Raw genomic sequence first — 24,594 nt, forward strand, 5'->3', positions numbered from 1 at the left:
CTACATCCTAGAGAGACAAAGCAGATTGACCAACTTCTGAGTCTCTAGACAAGAGAGACACAAGACATACAGACATTGCAACAAGATTAAGCTCCAGCGTGCAAACCTCCACTTCAAGGTACTTTCATCTGCATGTTCCAGGACCTTCTCCACCTAATCCAGGGCCAAGTCTGTGTTCCAGATTTTAAGACCCTTCGGTGCTCCAGGGGATCAGCATCCTATAGCGCTTCATGCTCAAGGCTGTTGAAACGGATTCCTGCTCTTTTCCCTTTGCATTGCTACCAGCACAACCAGAGGAAGAAGTCACACCATTGGACATTCAAATGAAAACTTTTGAACCCCTCTGTATGATCATAGCATTAGACATTACATTTAAATATTACATGAAAAGACTGAAAGATAACTGGAAGATATCTAGTTTAATTTTAGCATGTATGACACTGGTGAGGAAGCTACGAGGTGACAGATTGGATTCAGACAAGAGCTTGGTCATTTTAAGATGTCTTTCTTGCTGCATGCTTGCCACCAAAGTCGTTCAGTCACACCCTGCTGTTTTCGGGCGCTTCTAAGTGCAAGGTGAGGTCAGCAATTATGTTTTCGGTGATCCACCCACAGAACAAGTGACTCAATGTCCCGGTCACCACAGCCACGTCTTCCAATAGTTACCATAGAGATTGCCTCTTTCCTCCACTCAGAGATGGAACAGAGTAACGAGCAGAGAGGAGCAAAGAGTGAACTCATCCAACTGTCATCCAAAATGTTCAGCACTATTAAACTACCATTCTATCCTAGCATCTCCTCACTCCATTAGTATCATGAGGTGATTTAACATCAGTGTTTAAGGAATTCTCAGACACATTTGCATGATAAAAGTAGGGAGACAGAGGAGGTGAGTATCAAAGATCAAAAGAGTCACTGGTTCGAATTTTTAATGCTTGCTAATGTAATCAGAATGTAAGACTTTTCATTCCTGTAAAAAACACACCTGAAAACTCTAACTGTACAATCAACGGCTCAGTTTCTAGAATGAATGCTGAAGATGAAGATGCAATCACATGATTAGTGACCTGGAGGTGGATTCAAACCAACAATTTCTTCAGGTCTTCGTCCATTCCTCTTTGGGTTAATTGGTCCAGACTATGGTAGCGATGGATGATGTCATCTTCAGTAACTACTACCACTCGCACACCGTGAGTGTCATCTCCTAGCTGACAACCAACAGCGGAGCTCACCACCATATCCAGCCCATCATAGCAGCCCCCTGCATTTCTGTGGTAGTGCCCGGAGAACACAGCTTTCACCCCTGAAACGAGAGACATATAGTAGAAGTCTAGTTAAAAATAAAATGTTTCTCCAGTGAAATCCCACAAAACAGTTAATTCATGACCACATCAATCTCAGTTTCATGTCTACAGATGCACACGGTCCATTTGATGACCAGATACATATGAACAAATCTAATGCACCTGTTCGATCTTTAAATAAAAGTGAATAAATCTAAATCTACCTAGAAACTAAGGTGTACTTGCCAGGTTGATACTGGGTCTTTTTTAGGATGAAATAATCCCTGGATTTACCAACTTTTGAAAGGTTAGTAACATATAATCATTGAAAGAAGTTCAAAGTTTTATTTGAGGTACTTTTGTCTGTGTACTTGTTCCGTTTGGATGGGTAGAAATTCAGTTCACACAGTCCATAAATAATATCTGTTTTTTGTTGTTGTTTTCTCCAGGTCCTTTGTGTGTCAAATGTAAAGGGAATTTATTATGAATCATTTAAATCATATCATAACTATCTTTTCTCTTCATTGCAGGCCAAACATATTATTTTAGAACAAAATGTTCCAAAACTTTAGTTAGTATTTTGCAATAATTGATGCATATGTAAAAGACGGCTATATGTCTGTTGCTTAACGGAACATTTAAGATAATCCAATCATTTAAGAGAAAAATTAAGCATGTTGCTTTTGTCATGCACCTATTCTATGAAAACTGTTGTATCTGTTTTGCTGGATGGATTCTCTGTGATTGTAAATAAAGCATATCCAAAGGCATCATCTGGAGTCTGTCTGGTTATTGTTGGTGGAACACTAGAGATCTTAGTCCCAAGTAATAGTGTTCATGGGGCGAGTCATCCTCTAACTCCGAGTGAGACTCATAGACATTGGGTAGCTGTAATTCTTTACCGAATTGTCTAAGGCCTGGTTCTCCGGTGCAGTCAGAGCTATTGCCGATGCAGTCAAGACACCTGATAATCATTTTTGGTGTTGGGAGACATCCAGTTAAATTTAGGTCAGGTGAATATGGGAATTTCTTCCACACATAATTTATTGTGATAGTCTATTTTAGCTAATCCACCTTTAAATTAGCCTGGTAATACCAAACTCTGCATAATTGACAAGCGTTTTCTTTCTGGTGGTGGGGTGCTTGTCTGAAGTTTAAAATCATTGGTTACCCATAAGCCAATCACATAACGTTTGAAATTAAGCAGAAGTACGAAGTCTGACGTAGTCATGCTACCTTTGAATGGCACTTAAAAACAAAACCAACATAGGTGACATTTCTGTCAAGCATAGGACCAGAATGTTTTTTTTTTTCAAAGAAATTAATTCTTTATTCAGCAAGGATGCATTAAATTGATCAAAAGTGAAAAAAAGACATTTCTCAATGTACAAAAGAATGTTATTAAAAAAAATAAATCTGTTCCTTCTAAACTTTCTATTCATCAAAGAATCCTGGAAAAAAGTTGTATCATGGTATCAAGAAAAATATTAAGTAGCCTAGCTTATTTCAACAATTTACTGAGTATTTTATCAACATATTACTATATTTTCAAAAGGATCATGTAACTCTGGAGGCTGGAGTAATGGCTGCTGTGAATTCAGCTTTGCCATCATGGGAATACATTACATTTTAAAATGTATTAAAATAGAATATATTAATAATAGATTATACAATTGTATAATGTATATTATCTATTAATAGATTTAATAGATTTAATATACAATAAAATGTTATTTTATAATGTTAATTTAAATTATAATTGTTAGAAAATTGTTAGCTTGAATGCAACGTAAGTCGCTTTAGATAAAAGCATCTGCTAAATGCATAAATTTTTATTTTATTTAATAATTTTTTACAATATTACTGTTTTTACTGTATTTTTAATCAAATAAATGCAGACTTGGATGTTTAATAAGATGTTCCATTCGGTTCTTGACCAGCATGAGTTGCAATGTAGACCACAATTATGCACAAGACTATAATCAAACCAACTTTGAGGCTATGAGCTCAACACTGCCACTGAATCATCTGCATTTCCTATTTGACTGACTGTGTCTCCATGCTGGTAGAACTGACTGCAAAAACACCTGGGTATGGGGAAGACTGCTTCGAATTCAGTTTGCCCATAAATCTGCATAACCATTGTGAAGCTTCTCATCTCTCCTCTGCAGCAGTGGCCGAAGGTCTGCCATTCAGAGGTTTAAAGCAATGGACCGAATGCAGAATCACTGTAGTTCATCAAACAAGTCACCCAGAGTGAGACACACAAATGAGCTCTCTTTGGTGAGGGACGTGAGGCTGAAGGTGGCTCTTCCACATTTCAGCCGAGGTTTCTTTTCTGAAGAGAATTCTGAAAAGGTGGTACCCCCATACCGAGGTAATAGATGCATTTTGAAACAGGAAACAAAATTTCACATGAATTTTTCATTCGCACAGCACAAAGGTGGCAAAAACCACAGGGATGATGGCAGAATACATAAAAGAAGAAGAAGAAGAAAGGAGAAAATAATAATGACAGAACACAATGTTGAAAAGTATAATTACATATTGCTGCTTGCTGTCAGAGTTCATCTAAATTTCACAAGTTGTTCTTGTTCCACATGCACACGATAGCTTTCATGCTCTGTTGGACACTGCTAATGAAACAACACAATTACAAACACCTTGACACTTGAAGACTTAGTGCATCACATAAAGCGGAAATCTTTCCAAAAATTAAAAAACAATTAAAACATTAGAATGAATTATAACTGCGTGTAAAATTGGAAGATTATGCACATTTCAAGCATCTTTCACATATCATATCATAGACTCTAATACACTCGATGGAAACAAGCAACAGAAACATGACGAGAAAAAAAGTGTCCAATTATCTGGAGAATTCAGATGTGAAAATGAGGAGGGGGAAGAAAAATCAAGGCACTTCTTAAGTCATTTTCTCTAAAGACATCCTCTCTACTGCACTAACGGATAGAATAATTAGGCATGCAATACTGTTAATGACTGCATACATCGGCTGTAACTACACATCAGCCTGAAACCTGATACAAAATAGGGGGCTTTTTCATCAAATCTGCACAAAACAGCCCTGAAACTATTAAAAAACATTGTGTTTGTGTTGTTTTCTATGAATAGTCTGCAAAGGTAGGTGCTTAACATTTAGAAAACATGAATTTATTTAATATCAGTTTAACAGATTGTCAAAATCTGACACTGTTGCATAATGTGAATTGCTGGATAAATTCAAGAAGACCAAGACCCACCTCAAGGTATAGGTCATGATAGGTGGAATAGCCCAAAAACTATATTTTAAAGAGGGCTGACAGGCATTTGACCTTAATTGGTACCTTCATTTTATATAAGAGTTTATCAAAAAAAAAAAAAAAAAAACTGAATGACGAGTAATTTCTTACTACTAAATTCTGAAAAAACAGAGGTGTTAATTATTGGACCTAAAAACTCTGCATGTAATAACATAGAACACTGTCTAAGACTTGATGGTTGCTCTGTCAATTATTCGTCAACAGTTAGGATCCTAGGTGTGCTTTTTGATCGCAACCTTTCCTTAGAAAGCCACGTTTCTAGCATTTGTAAAACTGCATTTTTCCATCTCAAAAAAATATCTAAATTACGGCCTATGCTCTCAATGTCAAATGCAGAAATGTTAATCCATGCATTTATGACCTCAAGGTTAGATTATTGTAATGCTTTATTCGGTGGTTGTTCTGCACGCTTAGTAAACAAACTACAGCTAGTCCAAAATGCAGCAGCAAGAGTTCTTACTAGAACTAGGAAGTATGACCATATTAGCCCGGTCCTGTCAACACTGCACTGGCTCCCTATCAAACATCGTATAGATTTTAAAATATTGCTTATTACTTATAAAGCCCTGAATGGTTTTGCACCTCAGTATTTGAATGAGCTCCTTTTACATTATAATCCTCTACGTCCGCTACGTTCTCAAAACTCAGGCAATTTGATAACACCTAGAATATCAAAATCAACTGCGGGTGCCAGATCCTTTTTCTATTTGGCGCCTAAACTCTGGAATAACCTACCTAACATTGTTCGGGAGACAGACACACTCTTGCAGTTTAAATCTAGATTAAAGACCCATCTCTTTAACCTGGCTTACACATATCCCAAGGTTTTTTTCTCCATTCTGTCACCGATGGAGTTTCGGTTCCTTGCCGCTGTCGCCTCTGGCTTGCTTAGTTGGGGTCACTTCATCTACAGCGATAACGTTGACTTGATTGCAAATAAATGCACAGACACTATTTAAACTGAACAGAGATGACATCACTGAATTTAATGATGAACTGCCTTTAACTGTCATTTTGCATGATATATACACTGTTTTCCTAATTAATGTTGTTCAGTTGCTTTGTTGCAATGTATTTTGTTTAAAGCGCTATATAAATAAAGGTGACTTGACTTTAACGCTACAATAGATAGTCTTTTTTCATAATTATCTCAAGATTTTAAAATAAACGTTTTTTTTTTCCCTCTATTCATGTAATGTGGAAGATTTTTATTGGTCAATATGTAAACTAATCAGGCATAATCAATGTGACTCTAGCCATTTATGTATCAAGTTATTCTACTGTTATAATCATGCTTTTGACTGTATGTAGAGGCCTGCCTGAGAATGGAATGTGCAGAGAGTGCAGGGGTATAGTATATGGTGCATCTGCACACTCTATTTGGACATTAGACAAAATATATGATCAGACCTCCTTGGTGCAGACATTACCAAAATACAGCATATAGTAAAGTTGGACACACTGTTTTGACATAAGACACAATATATTATTAGGCCTCCTCGTTTCACTTAAAATAAATTCTACATCCTAAAATCAAGCTGGAGACAGATCCATATGTATGAAATGTATTGAACATGGGCACGCCTTCAGAAGCACTGTATAAAATAGAGAACCGACACAGACTCGGGAGACTGTTCTGCAGAGCTTTCTCGGTTTTGTTTTCTCTTGAAAATAAAATCTTTCTTCTGGAGACAGAACCCTGAGACAGTGTGATTCCTCAGATCCATGGCCGACGAAAATACACTACAGTAATCACATTAGTCTGTGTCTCTGTTTGGACATTTTTTTGCTTTGCATGCCATAAAAATGAATGCATTTTTGCAACAGTGTCTCAGCATGCTTGCAGTCTCTTCTTTTCTCGGTTGTGATTTTTGACTGTTAACATTTCAGTGTGTCCATACTCCCACCAGTTCTGTAATCAGGCTGATTAATAAGCTGTGATCTCTTAACAACAAACAGAGCTGTGATGGTGGAGATTTGTTGTAAAGTAAGACGTTTCTGCATGTTTATAAGAAGATATCCATCTAAAGATGATCAAAAATGCCAAACTGCTGGGAATTTTGGGATTCTACATCAACGCCAGCAGCAGTAATATGGCAGCACCCTTCTGTACTGTTTCCCCAGTTAATTCTTCCTGAACTTTGTCCACTCCTTGCAGTGACTTATTTCCATAAATTGCTTTTTATATCACATCTTGTAGATATATTTAACAAAATCCCATTTATAAGCCCATTAATTAATGGGCTCATTACTGCAAGAAGAGTAGTATCTAGGGATCAACATGCCTTTTAGCTGAGAGAGGTGAAATTTGCTGAGAATGTGAGAGAATAATACATACTAAAAATAAACATTCACATAAAATAAGCCTGAGATCTAGTCCAATAAGTAAGTATGATGCTGCTCTGTGCTCAGTTCTCTGGAGACACATTAAAGTGCTACCAGAGTCTCTATTCCAAGCCACAGAACTAACGGATCTGCCAGATTTGGATGATATGTAAATCCTCATCTCGTCTCATCTATTCAAACTACTCAGACTGCATTAACGGTTTAGTTTGAGGGTTGTGTGTGTTTCTGCCTGTTTGTGTGTGCTGTCATTAGGCCACTGGGATACATTATGCACAAACTCTGACAGAAATAATTAGCAAGACATAAGGAAGAACAAAATGATTTTGTGCAAGGAGAACATTGCTTATGCTGGTCATATATCGCACCCATTTATCACTGTAGATCCTCTAAATGGGGATGGAGTTGTGTAATTATGATTTCTTCAATATATGCATGAAAGGCAACTGGCATAGTGCTTGGCAAATTCAATCAAACCCGATTCCTTTACACAGCAGAGCTGTTTCTTATCTTTAAAAACATGATCATCATGTTCATATTCTCAATTTTTACATTTAGATTACTTTCTCTGCTTACGTATTCTTTAAAAACACAAATTTTAACAACACCATTAAAAGTAACCTTTATAAATGTCAAAATTAATAAACAGATTTCATACTATACTGTACATTATAACGTTGTGACAGTTCACTGTTGCATTTAAAATGACTGATTTTAGTTTTTAGTGTTATATTTTAAATGTATTTATACAAAATAAAAACTTTAATAATGGCCATTTATTAGATGATATAACATGAAAACTGATAAATTAGTTTTTAATCAGTACAAAGATTGATGAAAAACGAAAGTTTTTTTTTTTTACCATCTGCAGTTTACCTTAAAGGTACAGTTCACCCAAAAACAAAAACACTGTTGAACATTCATTCTCTTTAGGCCTTCAAAGATTTAGATTAGTTTGTTTCTTCATCGGAACAGATTTGGAGAAATTTAGCATTACAACATTGTCGCCGGGGCGGCAGTGGCTCAGTGGTTCATGTAGGTTGTCTACAAACCAGAAGATTGGTGGTTCAAATCCCTGGCTCCACCTGACCAAGTGCCGAGGTGTCCTTGAGCAAGACATCTAACCCCAGCTGCTCCTGACGAGCTGGATGGTGCCTTGAATGGCTGACACCGCAGTTGGTGTATGAATGAATGGGTGAATGTGAGGCAACTTATATATGTTTTTTTCCTCGTCATGACGTATTTTTGGACTGATGCGACTTATACTCAGGTGCGACTTATAGTCCGAAAAATACGGTAGTTGCCTATAAGTATTGTTATGGTGCAAAAAGTCAAACTTCAGAGGCATCAATAACCTTTAATGGATTGTAAATGTACATCAAAGCTTAGCTACAGGAATCTGAAAGGGCAACGGACAAGAACATTGGCGCAGGCTAAGAAACAATTACCCTTGTATGGTTGTCTATATACAATAAACATTGTAGTGCTGTCAAAATGAATGATTAATCCAAGTGAATAATCAAAAACTAAAAATGAAAAATAACTCATAATCCTGATACCTTTTTGACTGATAGCTTCCTGTATTCGGTACATAGGTCTGCTATGTCCAGTGTGGGGGGGGGGACGAGTTACAAAGTTGGTACAGCCTACTTATCACAACATTGTCAATCGCGTCATCAATCGCAAACGATAATTTATTAAAACGTCTCGCTACCGAACTACCTACAGTAGCTTAATTTGTGGAGGACGAAGAGAAAGCACCCATTTGGTAAATGTGCCAGTGAGAAATAATAACTTTTAAGTAGGATCCAGTGCCATTTTGATACTTTTAAAATGGTACCGGTGCCTAAACGGTGCCTGAACCGATACTTAAAAAAAAAAGAGCCACAAAAAAACTATGGATAACATTAAAGAACATTACAAATATTTAAAATAAGTCCATAGCTTTCACCTTGGATGCTCACATTTCCCAAGTTGTGCTTCCCTTAATCTAAGGCTAATAAATGTATTTAACAAATCTGGGTCATTACTTAATACAAAACTACACAATGTTTCTACTGTATCTCTGTCAATGTCTCTGATATTTAGTTAAAATAAGTGCTGTCCGTCACTGTCTTTAATCAGTTCTGTGAATTACTGTATGCTCCTTCTTTATAAAGTAGGCCTAGCAACAATGTCGTTTGTAAAGCACAGTACTGTGCAAAAGTCTAAGGCACATTAGTATTTTCACCCCAAAAAAGGGTTTTAAGCCAGTTATTTATATATTTTGCTGTAGTGTGTCAGTAGGAAATATCAGTTTGCCATTCATTTTAACAATAATCTAGTGCAGTTTTGAATGCACAAGCAGTTTGACAACGGCAAAATTAATGTTTGGAAATGTAAACTGATATTTTATACTGACACACTACAGCAAAATATATAAATAACTGGCCGAACGCCATTCTTTGAAGTGAAAATTTTAATGTGCCTAAGACTTTTGCACAGTAGCTAGTGTATGTATAAAGTACGTATGATTAAATTAAGTATATTTAAATAAGTGTAATTAAAGTATGTGTTCATTCATATGTTTTAAGGGCTAGATTTTCGCTGGAGGAAACAGCTGTTTAGTGATGAGCGGTGACAAGCGAAAACTTTATAGTAGATGAGAAACCGACTGCTTCCTCGTGACCTTTTGTAAACTGTAATTATGACAAAGAACTGCACAGATACAGATATTCTAACAATCTGTCAATAAACACATACCTTGTGTCCTCTGTTTGTGTTTGAGTGCGCATGCACTGCTCCACTCGCAGTCTGCGGATTGAAGAGCGCGCTGAAAGACGGGGAAAAGACCGGACTGACGCCGGTTTCATATTAAAATTTAAGGGGACTGACTCTGAGGCGATCGCAAATTTGTGTACAGTTTATGGAGCTAAATGCTACAGCCCCGCTAAAAAAGCCTAGAAACGCCCGTGCTTTTTGTGTACATTTCGGAGAACCAGGACAAATTTCAATCGATCGCTCAGGTATTTAAAAGGCACCGAAATCTGCTTCCTCTTATTCGGTTCGGTGCATACCGGTTCCATACCCAACCCTACTTTTAAGAAATATATTTTTTGATAAACGAACCCAACACTGGCTATGTCCTGTCTGGAGTGTGATGTGATTTGTGTCATGTACAGGTGCGATGGATCGCGTACAAACCAATAGGGTGTCGGAATGGTATTTGTTTATACTTCTCATCCAACCACAATCCAATTCACTTCATCCGGATGGCGCGATTTATCTGGATAGGTTTTTTTTTTTTTTTTTTTTTGAATGATGACAAGCCGGAATGAAAACAAGCCGAAATGAAATACCAGTAACGAAGCTATTTTTAAAATGTAAAGAGTAGAAAGTACAGATACTTGCGTGAAAATGTAAGGAGTAGAAGTAAAAAGTCAGCTGAAAAATAATTACTCAAGTAAAGTATAGATACCCAAAATTTCAACTTAAGTAATGTAACGAAGTATTTGTACTTCGTTACTTGACACCTCTGCATATTTGGCAAATGTTCCAGTGTGTATTTGTGTTCTGGAGAGAGTGTCAAATTTTCACTCACCGCTCAAATCGCAAAGTTTTTGTCAAGTCCTGAGTTCTGCAAGCTTGCGAATCCTCTCAGGATATCAATGTGTAGATACGATCTAAATAAGAGATTCATTGTGCAATGCAGACAGCTTCAATGATTCTCGGGACATTATGAGATTGCGATAAACTGAAGTGATTGACAGCTTTTAGTGATTATAGAGGGAGCGCTCTTTGTGCACTTTCTAGGCTGTATAATCCTGACTGTCTCAGAACGGATATATTAATCACAGAGAAGAAAGTATCGTGTTTTGTGTCATGATTTTATTTATCTTGATGTTCCAAAATTACTCACTTGTGTGCTTTTCCTACGCGCTAAGTTAAAATTAATTAACGCATTAATAATGGATTTTCATTTGGGGGGAACCATTCCTTTAACCCAAATTACCAATCAAAGACAAAATACTCAAAGAAACCCCAAATGCAATCAAAGGCTTGTGGACCGACCCTGTTCAGTAATTTTTTGCAAAATGTTCAGTTGGTAGTTGTCTTTTAAACCCCTGAAACATTCCGTACAATGATGCAAGACCTTAAGAGACACAAATGAACAGCCAAGCCTTTCCTTAAGGAAATCTGATAACAATGGGCACTCCATCACACTGTAACCTCCACAGAACACACTATTCTTCAATGTCTGCCTAAAACAACACGCATGCCAGCTTACCTACAATTCTCTGCAGATGACAAGCATTGTGTTGATTAACCAAATCCCGCTCTCATTTCTACTGGCGTGTGCTGAATGAGAGCATTAAGACAGCTGAAATAGCAGAGGAAACACATGGCTTTTCACTGCTAATTAACACACTACAAGATAGCACCACTGGCAGTGTGAGAAAGGTTTATGCATTATAATGCAATGCAATGGGGGCTCAAAAACACAAGTTGCCTTTTAAGATAGCACAAGCTCTATTTCTACTTGTGTGTTTAGTACTGTTGTCAAGAGTACATTTACCAATAAGTAAATCAATGCAATCAATTGTTTTTTACAAAGCACACAAACATTTCAACTTCACTTAACCATGGCTCTTATAAAAGATGCCATTAGAAAAGACTTGAATGTGAAACAACAAAATGTCTCATGGGTTTCTTCTGTACATATGAGTTAAAAAAAAAAAATGCATCCCAAGTATTCAGGTGTTCAAAACACCCTACAATCATACCCAAATATATCTGATTTAGGGAGAAAATATGTGCAATGTATTTATACAGTAAGAAAAACTTAAACGGATACAAATTCTACTCTCTTATTGGTAGCTGTAAACATTTTAGACCAGATTAGTCTTACATTATCTTCAGCTGGGATGTTCCCGTGATAACGCAGCACGTGTCCGTCAGCAGATTCGTTGATGGACATCGACATAAACACAATATACATTTTATATTTTAAATAGGTTTATATATATTAGTTTTCATATATATATATAGCTATTTTAAAAACTTTTTTTAAATATAAAATGTATGTTTATTTGTTTATTTGTTATTGTTTATTTAACAACAATTAAAAAAACATTTATGACAGTAAAAAAGTGACATCTGCTGATGCTGTGCCGGGAACATGCCAGCTGACGATGATGAGGAAATTATTTTGTTCTTTTAGCAAAGTGCATTCCTAACGACTAAATGGCACGCACGTTCACTGTTTACTCCAAAGTCCCCACTCTAAGGGGATAGGGATGATCACTTCCATTTGGAATTTGCCCGGGAACCGTTCGGTACTGATACTAGTACCGCCACACCCCTAACTTAACACAAAGCACAGAGGACCTGACGGACGGGGCATTAGAGATTAACAGTATTTTACTGCTATGTCAGTGATGCAGAGGAATATAGGTCTGTAAACAGCTTATTATATCAAGAACTGTATATTATATGTAGCCATTGCAAATGCCACCCACTGTACAAACCTCAAAAAGCTTACATCTGGAGTGATTAGAATGTTTTCCACCCAAGGCAGATGTTACACAGCCTTGCTGCCTTTTAGAAAATGCGGTTTAAATCATACAAATATAATTTGCAGCAGGATATTAAATCTACGAGCTCAAGGAGCCCGGTAAAATTAGTCTGTGGGCAGTGGCTGTGTTTTCCTCTGACAGTGATCTCTGATCTCCAAGAGGATTGGTTTCTTTTTTTTTTTCAAGCAAATTCCTCAATTTTGCATCCTTAATGTTTTGATCATTGTGGAAATTGAAATAGCAAAAGTTGATGTGTCATTGCTCCGATCAAGCCCTTATCTGTCGCCCTCTACAGCACCCGACTCATTTACACACACTACTCGATTTCCATGAACACACAGCATACAGGTGCTGGTCATATAATTAGAATATCATCAAAAAGTTGATTTATTTCACTAATTCCGTTCAAAAAGTGAAACTTGTATATTATATTCATTTATTACACACAGACGGTTATATTTCAAATGTTTATTTATTTTAATTTAGATGATTATAACTGACAACTAAGGAAAATCCCAGATTCAGTATCTCAGAAAATTAGAATATTGTGAAAAGGTTCAATAGTGAAGACACCTGGTGCCAGCTGTCAGCTAATTAACTCAAAACACCTGCAAAGGCCTTTAAATGGTCTCTCAGTCTAGTTCTGTAGACTACACAATCATGGGGAAGACTGCTGACTTGACAGTTGTCCAAAAGACGACCATTGACACCTTGCACATGGAAGGCAAGACACAAAAGGTCATTAAAAAAGAGGCTGGCTGTTCACAGAGCTCAGTGTCCAAGCACATAAATGGAGAGGAGAAGGGAAGGAAAAGATGTAGTAGAAAAAAAGGTGTACAAGCAATAGAGATAACCGCACCCTGGAGAGGATTGTGAAACAAAACCCATTAAAAAATGTGGGGAAGATTCACAAAGAGTGGACTGCAGCTGGAGTCAGTGCTTCAAGAACCACTACACACAGACGTATGCAAGACATGGGTTTCAGCTGTCACATTCCTTGTGTCAAGCCACTCTTGAACATCAGACAGCGTCAGAAGCGTCTCACTTCAAAAAGGACTGGACTGCTGCTGAGTGGTCCAAAGTTATGCTCTCTGATGAAAGTAAATTTAGCATTTCCTTTGAAAATCAGGGTCCCAAAGTCTGGAGGAAGAAAGGAGAGGCACACAATCCACGTTGCTTGATGTCCAGTGTAAAGTTTCCACAGTCAGTGATGGTTTGGGGTGCCATGTCATCTGCTGGTGTTGGTCCACTGTGTTTTCTGAGGTCCAAGGACAACGCAGCCATATACCAGGAAGTTTTAGAGCACTTCATGCCTCCTGCTGCTGACCAACTTTATGGAGATGCAGATTTCATTTTCCAACAGGACTTGGCACCTGCACACGGTGCCATAGTTACCAGTACCTGGTTTAAGGACTATGGTATCCCTGTTCTTAATTGGCCCGCAAACTTGCATGACCTTAACCCCATAGAAAATCATATTGTGAAGAGGAAGATGTGATATGCCAGACCCAACAATGCAGAAGAGCTGAAAACCACTATCAGAGCAACCTGGGCTCTCATTACACCTGAGCAGTGCCACAGACTGATCGACTCCATGCTATGCTGCATTGCTGCAGTAATTCAGGCAAAAGGATCCCCAACTAAGTATTTGAGTGCTGTACATGCTCATACTTTTCATGTTCATACTTTTCAGTTGGCAAAGATTTCTAAAAATCCTTTCTTTGTATTGGTCTTCAGTTATATTCTAATTTTCTGAGATACTGAATTTGGGATTTTCCTTAGTTCTTATAATCATCAAAATTAAAAGAAACAAACATTTGAAATACATCAGTCTGTGTATAATGAATGAATATAATATACAAGTTTCACTTTTTGAATGTAATTAGTGAAATAAATCAACTTTTTGATGATATTCTAATTATATGACGAGCACCTGTACATAAAATGAGATTAAAGTTTGAATCCAATGTCACTTTTAGTTTTTTTGAGATTGAATCTCTGTTTTGCCTGATTTTCAATATCAACACACCATGATGCATCTCTGACCATATATATATATATATATATATATATATATATATATATATATATATATATATATATATATATATATATATATGTATATATATATATGTATATATGTATATATATATATGTATATATGTATATATATATATATGTATATATGTATATATATATATATATATATATATATATATATATATATATATATATATTGGATCGTTGGATCATTTCTTTTGAACACTAACCTTAGAAACAAAGAATTATCTATATTTTTCCCTTATGGCTAACATAATCACTAATCCATTGGATTTACTTATTACTTTTCCAACATACACAGGACAGAGACTCATTTTATGGTTTCTGGTGTCAGAACTGATGTATAACTGTAAATAAATGGAGAGTAAACTTATCTGACACATTCAAAAATGTGTGTCATTTGATAGCTGTAACAATACCATTGCAGTTTGCCAATCCTTTTAGCCACATGATAGTGTTAGCCTCAGACCGCTGGCTATAAACTTCTGATGCACACAAAACTGGAAACAATTAAGGAGTTTCGAAGTTGTCATCGGACTGGTTGAATTATACAGGACTTCCGGGAGACGTGTGTGTTGCAGTCTTTAACGTTTCGCCTGGAATCAAAGATGCCGTGCAGCCAAACCCCCTCACGAAAGAAGAAAGCCGTCGTGATTACAACTGTGACGACGAGTGCTTATCAGAATCAAATAAATGCTAGATTTTTTAAAGTATGTGAAAAAATTTACGTTTGTGGCATATAATCTTTAAAATACCTCTGAGATTTTACACACCTGTCTGTTATTGTGGCAACATTTCCATGCCCCAAAACGTGACGATGAACTATACAAACTGTGATTGGTTGTTTGACATGTCGGTCAAACGGACTTATGGGCGGGCATTGGCCAATGAAAGCAGCCATGGATTCCAGACCTTCAATTGTCAGTCTGAAGGTATGGCTCCTCGAGACTAGCCACATGATAACATCCTGGTGTAGGAATTTAAAATTTGAACAACAATCAGATTCAGTCCTTTCAGGCTAAAATACTGAGTTGCCTGTTAATAGCTGAAATCTTTTTTTAAGCAAAGGGACTGAAAACCCCCAAAATGGTCATTAGATATTATCTTGAAAATAGAGTATTGAGCAACATATACCGAGTATGTCTACACAGCTGTTAAATAAAGCAACATCCGCTCTGATTAAGCCTTCTCTGAGTTCTATAATCAATAATTAACCTATGCACAACATGTCTCTTATAGAGTCTATACTTATAATAGAATCTTGTGTATTGAAAACTTGCATATTTCTTGTCCGTAAAGCTTTAATTATATATCCGGTAAAAGCACTCCAAGGCACTCACAGCATAATTAAATAGCCACAGGCAAGGCAATGGCATTATTCCACCATGTGACCATAAATGTGCCATTTACTGCAACATTCTTGCATAGATAATTTCAGGGTCTTATACACCCTGACTATTTTTTAGCAAAAAAAAAAAGTCACCACCTGGATTTAACTAAGCTAATAGTTAAGGTACTCCCATTGGATAATTACTGCATGGATGATTATGTTATGTGCCCAAAGAATAAGGTCAGCTGACTACCTGAATATACAGAATGACCAGGTTATTCCATCATTGATTTTTCTTCTTCCCTGATGGCATATTCCAAGATGACAATGCCAAGATTAATAGGGCTCAAATTGTGAAAGAGTCATTCAGGGAGCATGCAACATTTTCACACATGGATTGGCCACCACAGAGTACAGAGCCAGACCTTGACCCCATTGACTATCCCATCATCAATACAAAATCTCGGTAAAAAATGAATGCAACTCTGGATGGGAATAAATGTTGTGACTTTGTAGAAGCTTAGCAAAATGATGCCACTGTGAATGCGTCCCGTAATCAGTGCTAAAGGCAGTCCAATGAAATATTAGTGTGTGATTTTTTTTGGGACGGGCAGTGTACAGTCGTGGCCAAAAGTTTTGAGAATTACATAAATATTGGAAGTTGGAAAAGTTGCTGCTTAAGTTTTTATAATAGCAATTTGCATATACTACAGAATGTTATGAAGAGTGATCAGATGAATTGCATAGTCCTTCTTTGCCATGAAAATTAACTTAATCCCAAAAAAACCTTTCCACTACATTTCATTGTTGTCATTAAAGGACCTGCTGAGATCATTTCAGTAATCGTCTTGTTAACTCAGGTGAGAATGTTGACGAGCACAAGGCTGGAGATCATTCTGTCAGGCTGATTGGGTTAGAATGGCAGACTTGACATGTTGAAAAGGAGGGTGATGCTTGAAATCATTGTTCTTCCATTGTTAACCATGGTGACCTGCAAAGAAATGTGTGCAGCCATCATTGCATTGCATAAAAATGGCTTCACAGGCAAGGATATTGTGGCTACTAAGATTGCACCTAAATCAACAATTTATAGGATCAACAAGAACTTCAAGGAAATAGGTTCAATTCTTGTAAAGAAGGCTTCAGGGCGTCCAAGAAAGTCCAGCAAGCGCCAGGATCGTCTCCTAAAGAGGATTCAGCTGCGGGATCGGAGTGCCACCAGTGCAGAGCTTGCTCAGGAATTGCAGCAGGCAGGTGTGAGCGCATCTGCACGCACAGTGAGGCGAAGACTTTTGGAAGATGGCCTGGTGTCAAGAAGGGCAGCAAAGAAGCCACTTCTATCCAAAGAAAAAAATCAGGGACAGATTGATCTTCTGCAGAAAGTATAGTGAATTGACTGCTGAAGACTGGGGCAAAGTCATATTCTCAGATGAAGCCCCTTTCCGATTGTTTGGGGCATCTGGAAAAAGGCTTGTCAGGAGAAGAAAAGGTGAGCGCTACCATCAGTCCTGTGTCATGCCAACAGTAAAGCATCCTGACACCATTCATGTGTGGGGTTGCTTCTCATTCAAGGGAGTGGGCTCACTCACAATTCTAACCAAAAACACAGCCATGAATAAAGAATGGTCCCAAAACACCCTCCAACAGCAACTTCTTCCAACAATCCAACAACAGTTTGGTGAAGAACAATGCATTTTCCAGCACGATGGAGCACCATGCCATAAGGCAAAAGTGACAACTAAGTGGCTCGGGGACCAGAATGTTGAAGTTTTGGGTCCATGGCCTGGAAACTCCCCAGATCTTAATCCCATTGAGAACCTGTGGTCAATCCTCAAGAGGCGGGTGGACAAACAAAAACCCACTAATTCTGACAAACTCCAAGAAGTGATTATGAAAGAATGGGTTGCTATCAGTCAGGATTTGGCCCAGAAGTTGATTGAGAGCATGCCCAGTCGAATTGCAGAGGTCCTGAAAAAGAAGGGCCAACACTGCAAATACTGACTCTTTGCATAAATGTCATGTAATTGTCGATAAAAGCCTTTGAAACGTATGAAGTGCTTGTAATTATATTTCAGTACATCACAGAAACAACTGAAACAAAGATCTAAAAACAGTTTAGCAGCAAACTTTTTGAAAACTAATATTTATGTAATTCTCAAAACTTTTGGCCATGACTGTATATATAAATGAGTAATGAAAAAACATAACTTCAACTCATTTAGCTATATATATATATATATATATATACATATACATACACACACACACTTATATATATAAGCTTGAAGTCATGTTTATGTTGAAGTTATGTTTTTTCATTACATGCACTTATTGCATTATCTGCAAAATGTTAATTATTTTACTAAAATAAGAGAGATCATATGGAATAATTATGCATTGAAGTGCATGAATTTGCATGAATTTGAAGATCAGGGAAAAATTATTTTGTCTTCTGTGAAACATGCATCTTCTGTAACTTCTAAAGGGCAGTACTAAATTAAACAATATGATACTTAGGCAAAATAATAAAAAAAAATATTTCTGTTCAATAGTTTATACCCCTGGCTGTTAATGCATGGTGTTTCCTTCTGGAGCATCAGTGTCCGTTTGAACCTTTTGTAATCGTTATGTTTAAAAAATAAGTTGTCTTCGGTGTGAAAAGATGAATCTCAAAATCATACAGACATTGTTGGAAAGGGTTCAGATATGCAAAAGATGCTGGAAAACCAAATAATTTGTGGGACCTGAAGGAATTTTCTGAAGAACAGCTGGCAATTTTCTTCTTCAGAACAAACAAGGGACACATGAACTACTATCACAAAAATAAATAAATAAACAGCTGTGAATCATCCAATAACAACTCAGTATTAAGAATCAAGCATATCTAAGCTTTTGAACAGGGTAGTGTTGTCAAAAGACCCGGTACTTTTGTACCAAGTCGGTACTACAAAAATGAAAATGTTACAGTACAAGTTTTTTTTTTTAAGAACCGGTGTTTTTTTTTTTAAGAACCGGTTGTCATAAAAGCACTGAGACGTGGCGACATATAAAGCATGAAACACACCAAACTACCAAAACACTTTAAAAGACAGACACTTTGAAAGAGTTCAAGCAGGTAAGTTTCATTGTGTTTCCCATAAATTGCTTTATTTGTGGCTCCTGCCACAATATCAAAACTGACCACCACAAATAGATTTCCCAAAAAGCTTTAACTTCATTGAATAAACATGAGCACTGCACGTGTCAAAGTCGAAACCCTGTGCGGGTGTTTTTATATCACTGTATTTCTGAAGGAAACTGACTGTCTTCAGAAAATTATGGATGTCATTTTTATTTCATCTAGCTTGTAATGCCTGAGCAGCGTTTGTGAGCGCAGGCTTATTTGTTTACAGCCGTTACCGGAGAAACCTATATCTTTCCTGCTCTACAAGCTCCTCCTGCTGGCAGAGAATGAATTTGCATATATATGCCGCAACAAATAGAAAACGCCACTGTTATGAATAATATTAAATATTTTAATTTGAATGTCGGATTTAAATGAACGCTGTTATAAGAGTAATTAATCGTTTGCATAAGCGCGGCTAACGTTCATATAATGAGCATTAGAATGAAGTTTCTTTAACTATTTAAAGCTCCTATAACTTTTATCAGGCTAAAAAAAAACAGGAAGACATGATGATATTAACTATTTTCATACCAGAGGTTTTTAAATAAATTGTGAATATAAAATATGCATTTAGAGAGTTTACAAATGGTTAACATTGTGTCATATCAGACAGAAAAGCAGTTCTGGGCCCTTTTTTTTATCTAACTTAGTTGTTATTCTTGGCTTTAAAATTAAAACGCCTTTTAAAATTCAATATGTCCACAGTTTGGCTTAAATTAAAGTATATTTTGCTCGAGTTCCAAAGTTGGTACAGAGAACTGTGGATCTTCACTGGTATTGATACCTAATAATGACATTTTGGTACCGTGACAACACTAGAACTAGGGTCATTTTTATAAATTTGAATATTATTTTCTCTTGTGGATTATATGTAAGCGTCATTTATGTGAAAACCACAACTGTATGTATATGCATATATATATATATATATATATATATATATATATATATATATATATTAGTTGTTTCGTTGAATATGAAAAGTTCTAAATTATTCAAAATTCCATAATGTAGACTAGTTAATATATATACTACTGATATATTACCTTTTCTCTCCTTTCTCACGAATTCAAATGCGGCCCGCACCATTTGATGAAAAAAAAAAAAAAGTTTCAGTTTTACAATTCATTTTATTTTTTACATTAATTAAAAAAATTAGCCTACTAATGAAATATAAGCTATATCCTAATGTTTTTATGTGAATTTTTTTGTGAGGCTCTGATCAGACGACCGCACGGACAGGTGCGCGTGGTCAGTAGGCTTCAAAAGCACAATTGCACATGTGCAGGCAGAGTGAAGAAGCTCATTGCTACTCGAACCTGTGCAATCCGTCAAATAAAAGAATATAAAGACAGTCAGATGTGCAATAATTCTGGGCAACTGTTTGTTAACATGTTTGTTGCAGAGCGGACCATCAGCATGCGTTTTCGGAAGTATAATGGAAGAAGTCTGCGTCCGCGCTGGCCGTGTACGCGTCCGGATTGCTCATGCGGAAAGTATGACAGGCTTTACAATCGCAACTTATTTGTGCTGTTACTCCTTTCGAGCTGAATCTCACATAATTGGTTAGCTCCCGACAGCATCAGGTGTTTTATTTATGGGGAGTATAATTATTTATTTATTTCAATGTAGGTAATAGATTAGATATCATAATATTTAGGCTATAATATTATAAATCAGGTTGGTTTGTATTGGTGACGTAATATGTAAATTATATGCGTACGCCCGTGAGACTTGCACTTGGACCATAGTGCGGCCCGCTGGAAAAAAAGGTTGAGAACCACTGCTTTACAACATAAGATGAACACTTGCAACTTGTCTTGTTTGATGTGTAAAGCTCAAGTGCTTTCTTCTCACCTGCTTGTTTGAATCTCTGGATCAAGCGCTCTCTGATTCCCTTCTGCAGGTTGAAGTAGTCATCCTCTTCGTCAGGTTTATTGAGGAAGAGTGGAATGTGCTGGAAGACAAGCACGTGGCGGGAGAGGGTCTGGGTGGCTCTTTGCAGCTGGCTCTCCAGCCAGACCTCATGGGCCTCCATTAACTCAGGGCAGCCTGATGAGTCGAAGAAGAACTGAGAGTTCAACACCAAACACAAAACACCACCCACCCAAAAACTAAAGTAATCATCGCCCCAGTCACGGCAGAACTGCTCTACGCTCTCCGGAGTGGGTGTGTTGCCGAGATCATGGTTGCCACTGACAAACACTAGAGGAATGTCGGGGTCACTTCCTCTCAGTGCTTCTTTGAGGTCCTTAACCTGTTCTTCTCTGAATGGGCATCCTGAAAAATTAAGAGAGATTTTTCTTGGTTGAAAAGCCTCATTTAAGCAAGTACTGTATATGTCTTAGTATGTCAATACAAAAACATCTGCAACCAAATTGAATTCTTTAATTAGCTCCATTTCTTAAAACAGGATATTCAGGATATTTGGGACTTGGTTTTACGCAGAGCAAAATTACATACATTTTCATTTGACATTTCTTTTATATTTCCACACATTATCCCAAACAAATATTTATTTTTTCTTCTCTGGAATAACATGCACAGATGATTTGTGCATAACAAGAGAAAAAAAAAGACTATGTACATAAAAAAATGAAATAAAATAAAATAAAAAAAAACTACAGTTAAATCCACTGGAGCAATATTGAGCACAGCAGCGATGAACACAGCTGGAACAGTCGGCTTTCAGTGGAAAACAAGATACAGCACCAGACATGTGATAGTATATAAATACTATCTTCAATGGCTCCTTCAATCTTCAAAAGAATACTGAAGTAGGTAATATGTGGAGGATTCGGAATAAAGTTTCTGTTTCACACAGAAGATAGGAAAGCATCCAGTCTAACCGCATTTCTCTAAAGTAAAGTCAGACTGTCAAGCGATGAGTTCTGAAGCTCGTTAATAACAGCCTTAGGTTAGCTCTAATATGACAAGTAGGGCATCTTGCTAATTGCCTGCTGTGAATTTGAAACTCAATGAGTAGCGGAGCTGAAATTAGAGCTGGCATTAGTGACTGTGGTGTTGTGAATGCTAGACAAAGAAAACTAAACCAACAGACCATGATTCTAATCTATGGAGAGAATTAACTGCCTTTCCAACACCTTACTAAAATGTGTACTAAAGTATATATATATTTTTAAGATAATTATCAAGCAACCTTCTACAATGCAAGCAAATCAATCACATATGTAACCAAATTGCGTGTCAGGAAGCTAAAGAATGCCTGTCAATAGCCACTGAGTTCGAGCCATGTTCTCAACTCTGTCCCTCGAAGTCCACCTTCCTGTTGGAGTTTAGCTCCAACTTTGATCAAACTCAGCAGCCTGTAACTTCCTATTGATCCTGAAGACCTTGATTAGCTTGTTCGGGTGTGTTTGATAATGTTTGAGAACCCCTGAGATAGAGGCTAAAATAGCAATGTACCAACTCACACTGTACGAGTACGTAGATCGCATGCAATGTAAAGCCAAAGCTCACGATTATTATGCGCTCACTGTACGGTAAGATCGTCGAGTTGCGATTTGACTGCTCAAACTATACGTGGGGAATCAACACGTAGGATCCCTCAGAACCCGGATGTTTGTGCCTGTTTAAGAATAAACATGCTTTTCCGGGATAAACCATAGAGGGATAAACACACTGCTTTGGTGATATGTGCAATTTTGTGTGATGAAACGTCAAAAAAAAAAAAAAAAAGGCAGGCAGCTGCAGCTCAGCAGCTATATCCTCCCAACTTTTCTCTCTGGCATTCCTGTCGTGGTAAGTTGAGGATGACAAGTCAAAAAGGCTGACATGTTGCTGCCATAACTCCACAAGTTTTCCCTCCATCACTTCAGTCCACTGATTGCCGATCGGGAGAGGTTAATCGCCTCTCGTTTCCCCTTGTTCACTGCACGAACACTGCACGACAAACAACGCACGAAAATACAGAAAATCGGCCCGACCCGAAAAAGAGTAGCACGAGTCAGAATTTGTCTCAAAATCGGATAAAAATCGTATGCCCGGCCTTAGTAGTTCAGATCAAATATATATTCACTGTATATTGTATCTTATGAATGTTTTCTCTCACATACATACAAAGACAGAACGCAAGAGAGTCTGATGTAAAGAACTGGTATGATTAATGTAAAGGTTATTCTTTTCCAAATGGTCCTGTTATGATGGTGAAACAAAGATCTTTTCCACTGACAAAAAGACAATGGTTAATAACTTCCATGCCCAGAGAAAAAAAAGCAAACAATAAAAAAGTAGTCCATATAACTATTTGTGTGTGTGTGTGTGTGTTGCAAAGCTCATACAGGTTTCAAAACAGATAATAGACTAAATAAAAAAGATAATAAATTACTACTTAATAATAAATTACAGAATTTTCATGATGGCTTCAAATAAATAAAAATAAATAAAAATGAAGCAACTTCTTTTTTGTGTGTTCTCTGAAAAAAAGCAAGTGTTCTTTGTGTGAATAGGCCAATTACAACTCTTACTTTTGTGATACATTGCCATTATCAATGCCCAATATCTGAATCAGAGCCTCACTTTGACTTTCTCTCTGAGTTACGTAACATTCAATTTCAACAGGTCCCCCATTTCTCCCAGCTGTGCCAAATCCCACAGAAATCTATTAAAATCTCTCCCAAAAGAGATCTCTATCTGCTAAACTTACAGAGAAGAGAGGGCTCTTCCAGAGCTGATTTCCCCCAGTCAGCCCACTGATGTGCAGCTGCTCCTCAGAGAACTTTTCTGTTAAAAGCAATTAAAAACCTAACGTGTGTGGAAGGAAACAGAAGGATATGAAAACCTCCACTTCACCTTCTGAGTTGTCCCCTACCAAAGCACACACAAGGCTGCAGGCAGCAGGCAAACGTTTTTATAGTCCCCATAAGGAAAGCATCAGGTTAAGTGCTCTCCAAATCTAATCACCTCCCTCGATGATCTCTCCTGCTGCCAATCAGGAGAAGTCCTTGAACCGGAAAGCTCACAAGGATTCTGTGCCGATATCAAGGAGCGGCCCTTCAATTACTGAGTGGATCTTTGCTTGTCCAACATGCTGCCGCTGACTGTTCATTATTGCAAGCAGTACACAGGAGGTAGAATAATGGCTGAAATAAAATCAGATTAGGTCGCCAATGAGGTCTGAAGTGTTAAAGCACGTGTTTAATGAAGGAAATATTGACTGACAGGGTTGTTCTCAATGGTCATAAGAATTAAAATTCTTCCACTAACCCTCATGTCGTTACAGTAGGACATTTCTTCCATAAAATACAATAAGAGATATTATGCAGGATCTAATAGTATCTAATAGATCTTATAATATTTACGTAAATGGTGACCAATGGTAAAGTAGATAACACTAACAAATTATTAATTATAAAATGTCATTACATTAATATGATTTAAATGTGTACATATTCAAAGTGTGTCACAAATGTTTATGAGACATACATAATGTACACAATATTACTACTTTTACTGTATTTTTGATTAAATAAAATGTTTCTTTCAAATACATAAAGTCTTACCAACCTCTTTC

At 37.1% G+C, this 24,594-nt stretch overlaps 1 protein-coding gene across 1 annotated transcript in view; it reads right to left on the reverse strand.

The window, feature by feature from the left end:
* Window positions 1-894: 894 nt before the first annotated feature.
* LOC132121421 (serine/threonine-protein phosphatase CPPED1) overlaps window positions 895-24,594 on the reverse strand; it is a 35,896-nt gene continuing 12,196 nt past the window's right edge. The window contains exons 3-4 of the mRNA XM_059530779.1: window positions 20,919-21,341; window positions 895-1,303 (exon numbers count right to left, since the gene is read on the reverse strand). Coding sequence (XP_059386762.1) covers window positions 1,080-1,303; window positions 20,919-21,341 — 647 coding nt within the window. The 3' untranslated portion in view covers window positions 895-1,079. The remainder of the gene's footprint in view (window positions 1,304-20,918; window positions 21,342-24,594) is intronic.

The sequence above is a fragment of the Carassius carassius genome, chromosome 39 (assembly GCF_963082965.1).
Source record: "Carassius carassius chromosome 39, fCarCar2.1, whole genome shotgun sequence".
NCBI classification, from domain to species: Eukaryota; Metazoa; Chordata; class Actinopteri; order Cypriniformes; family Cyprinidae; genus Carassius; species Carassius carassius.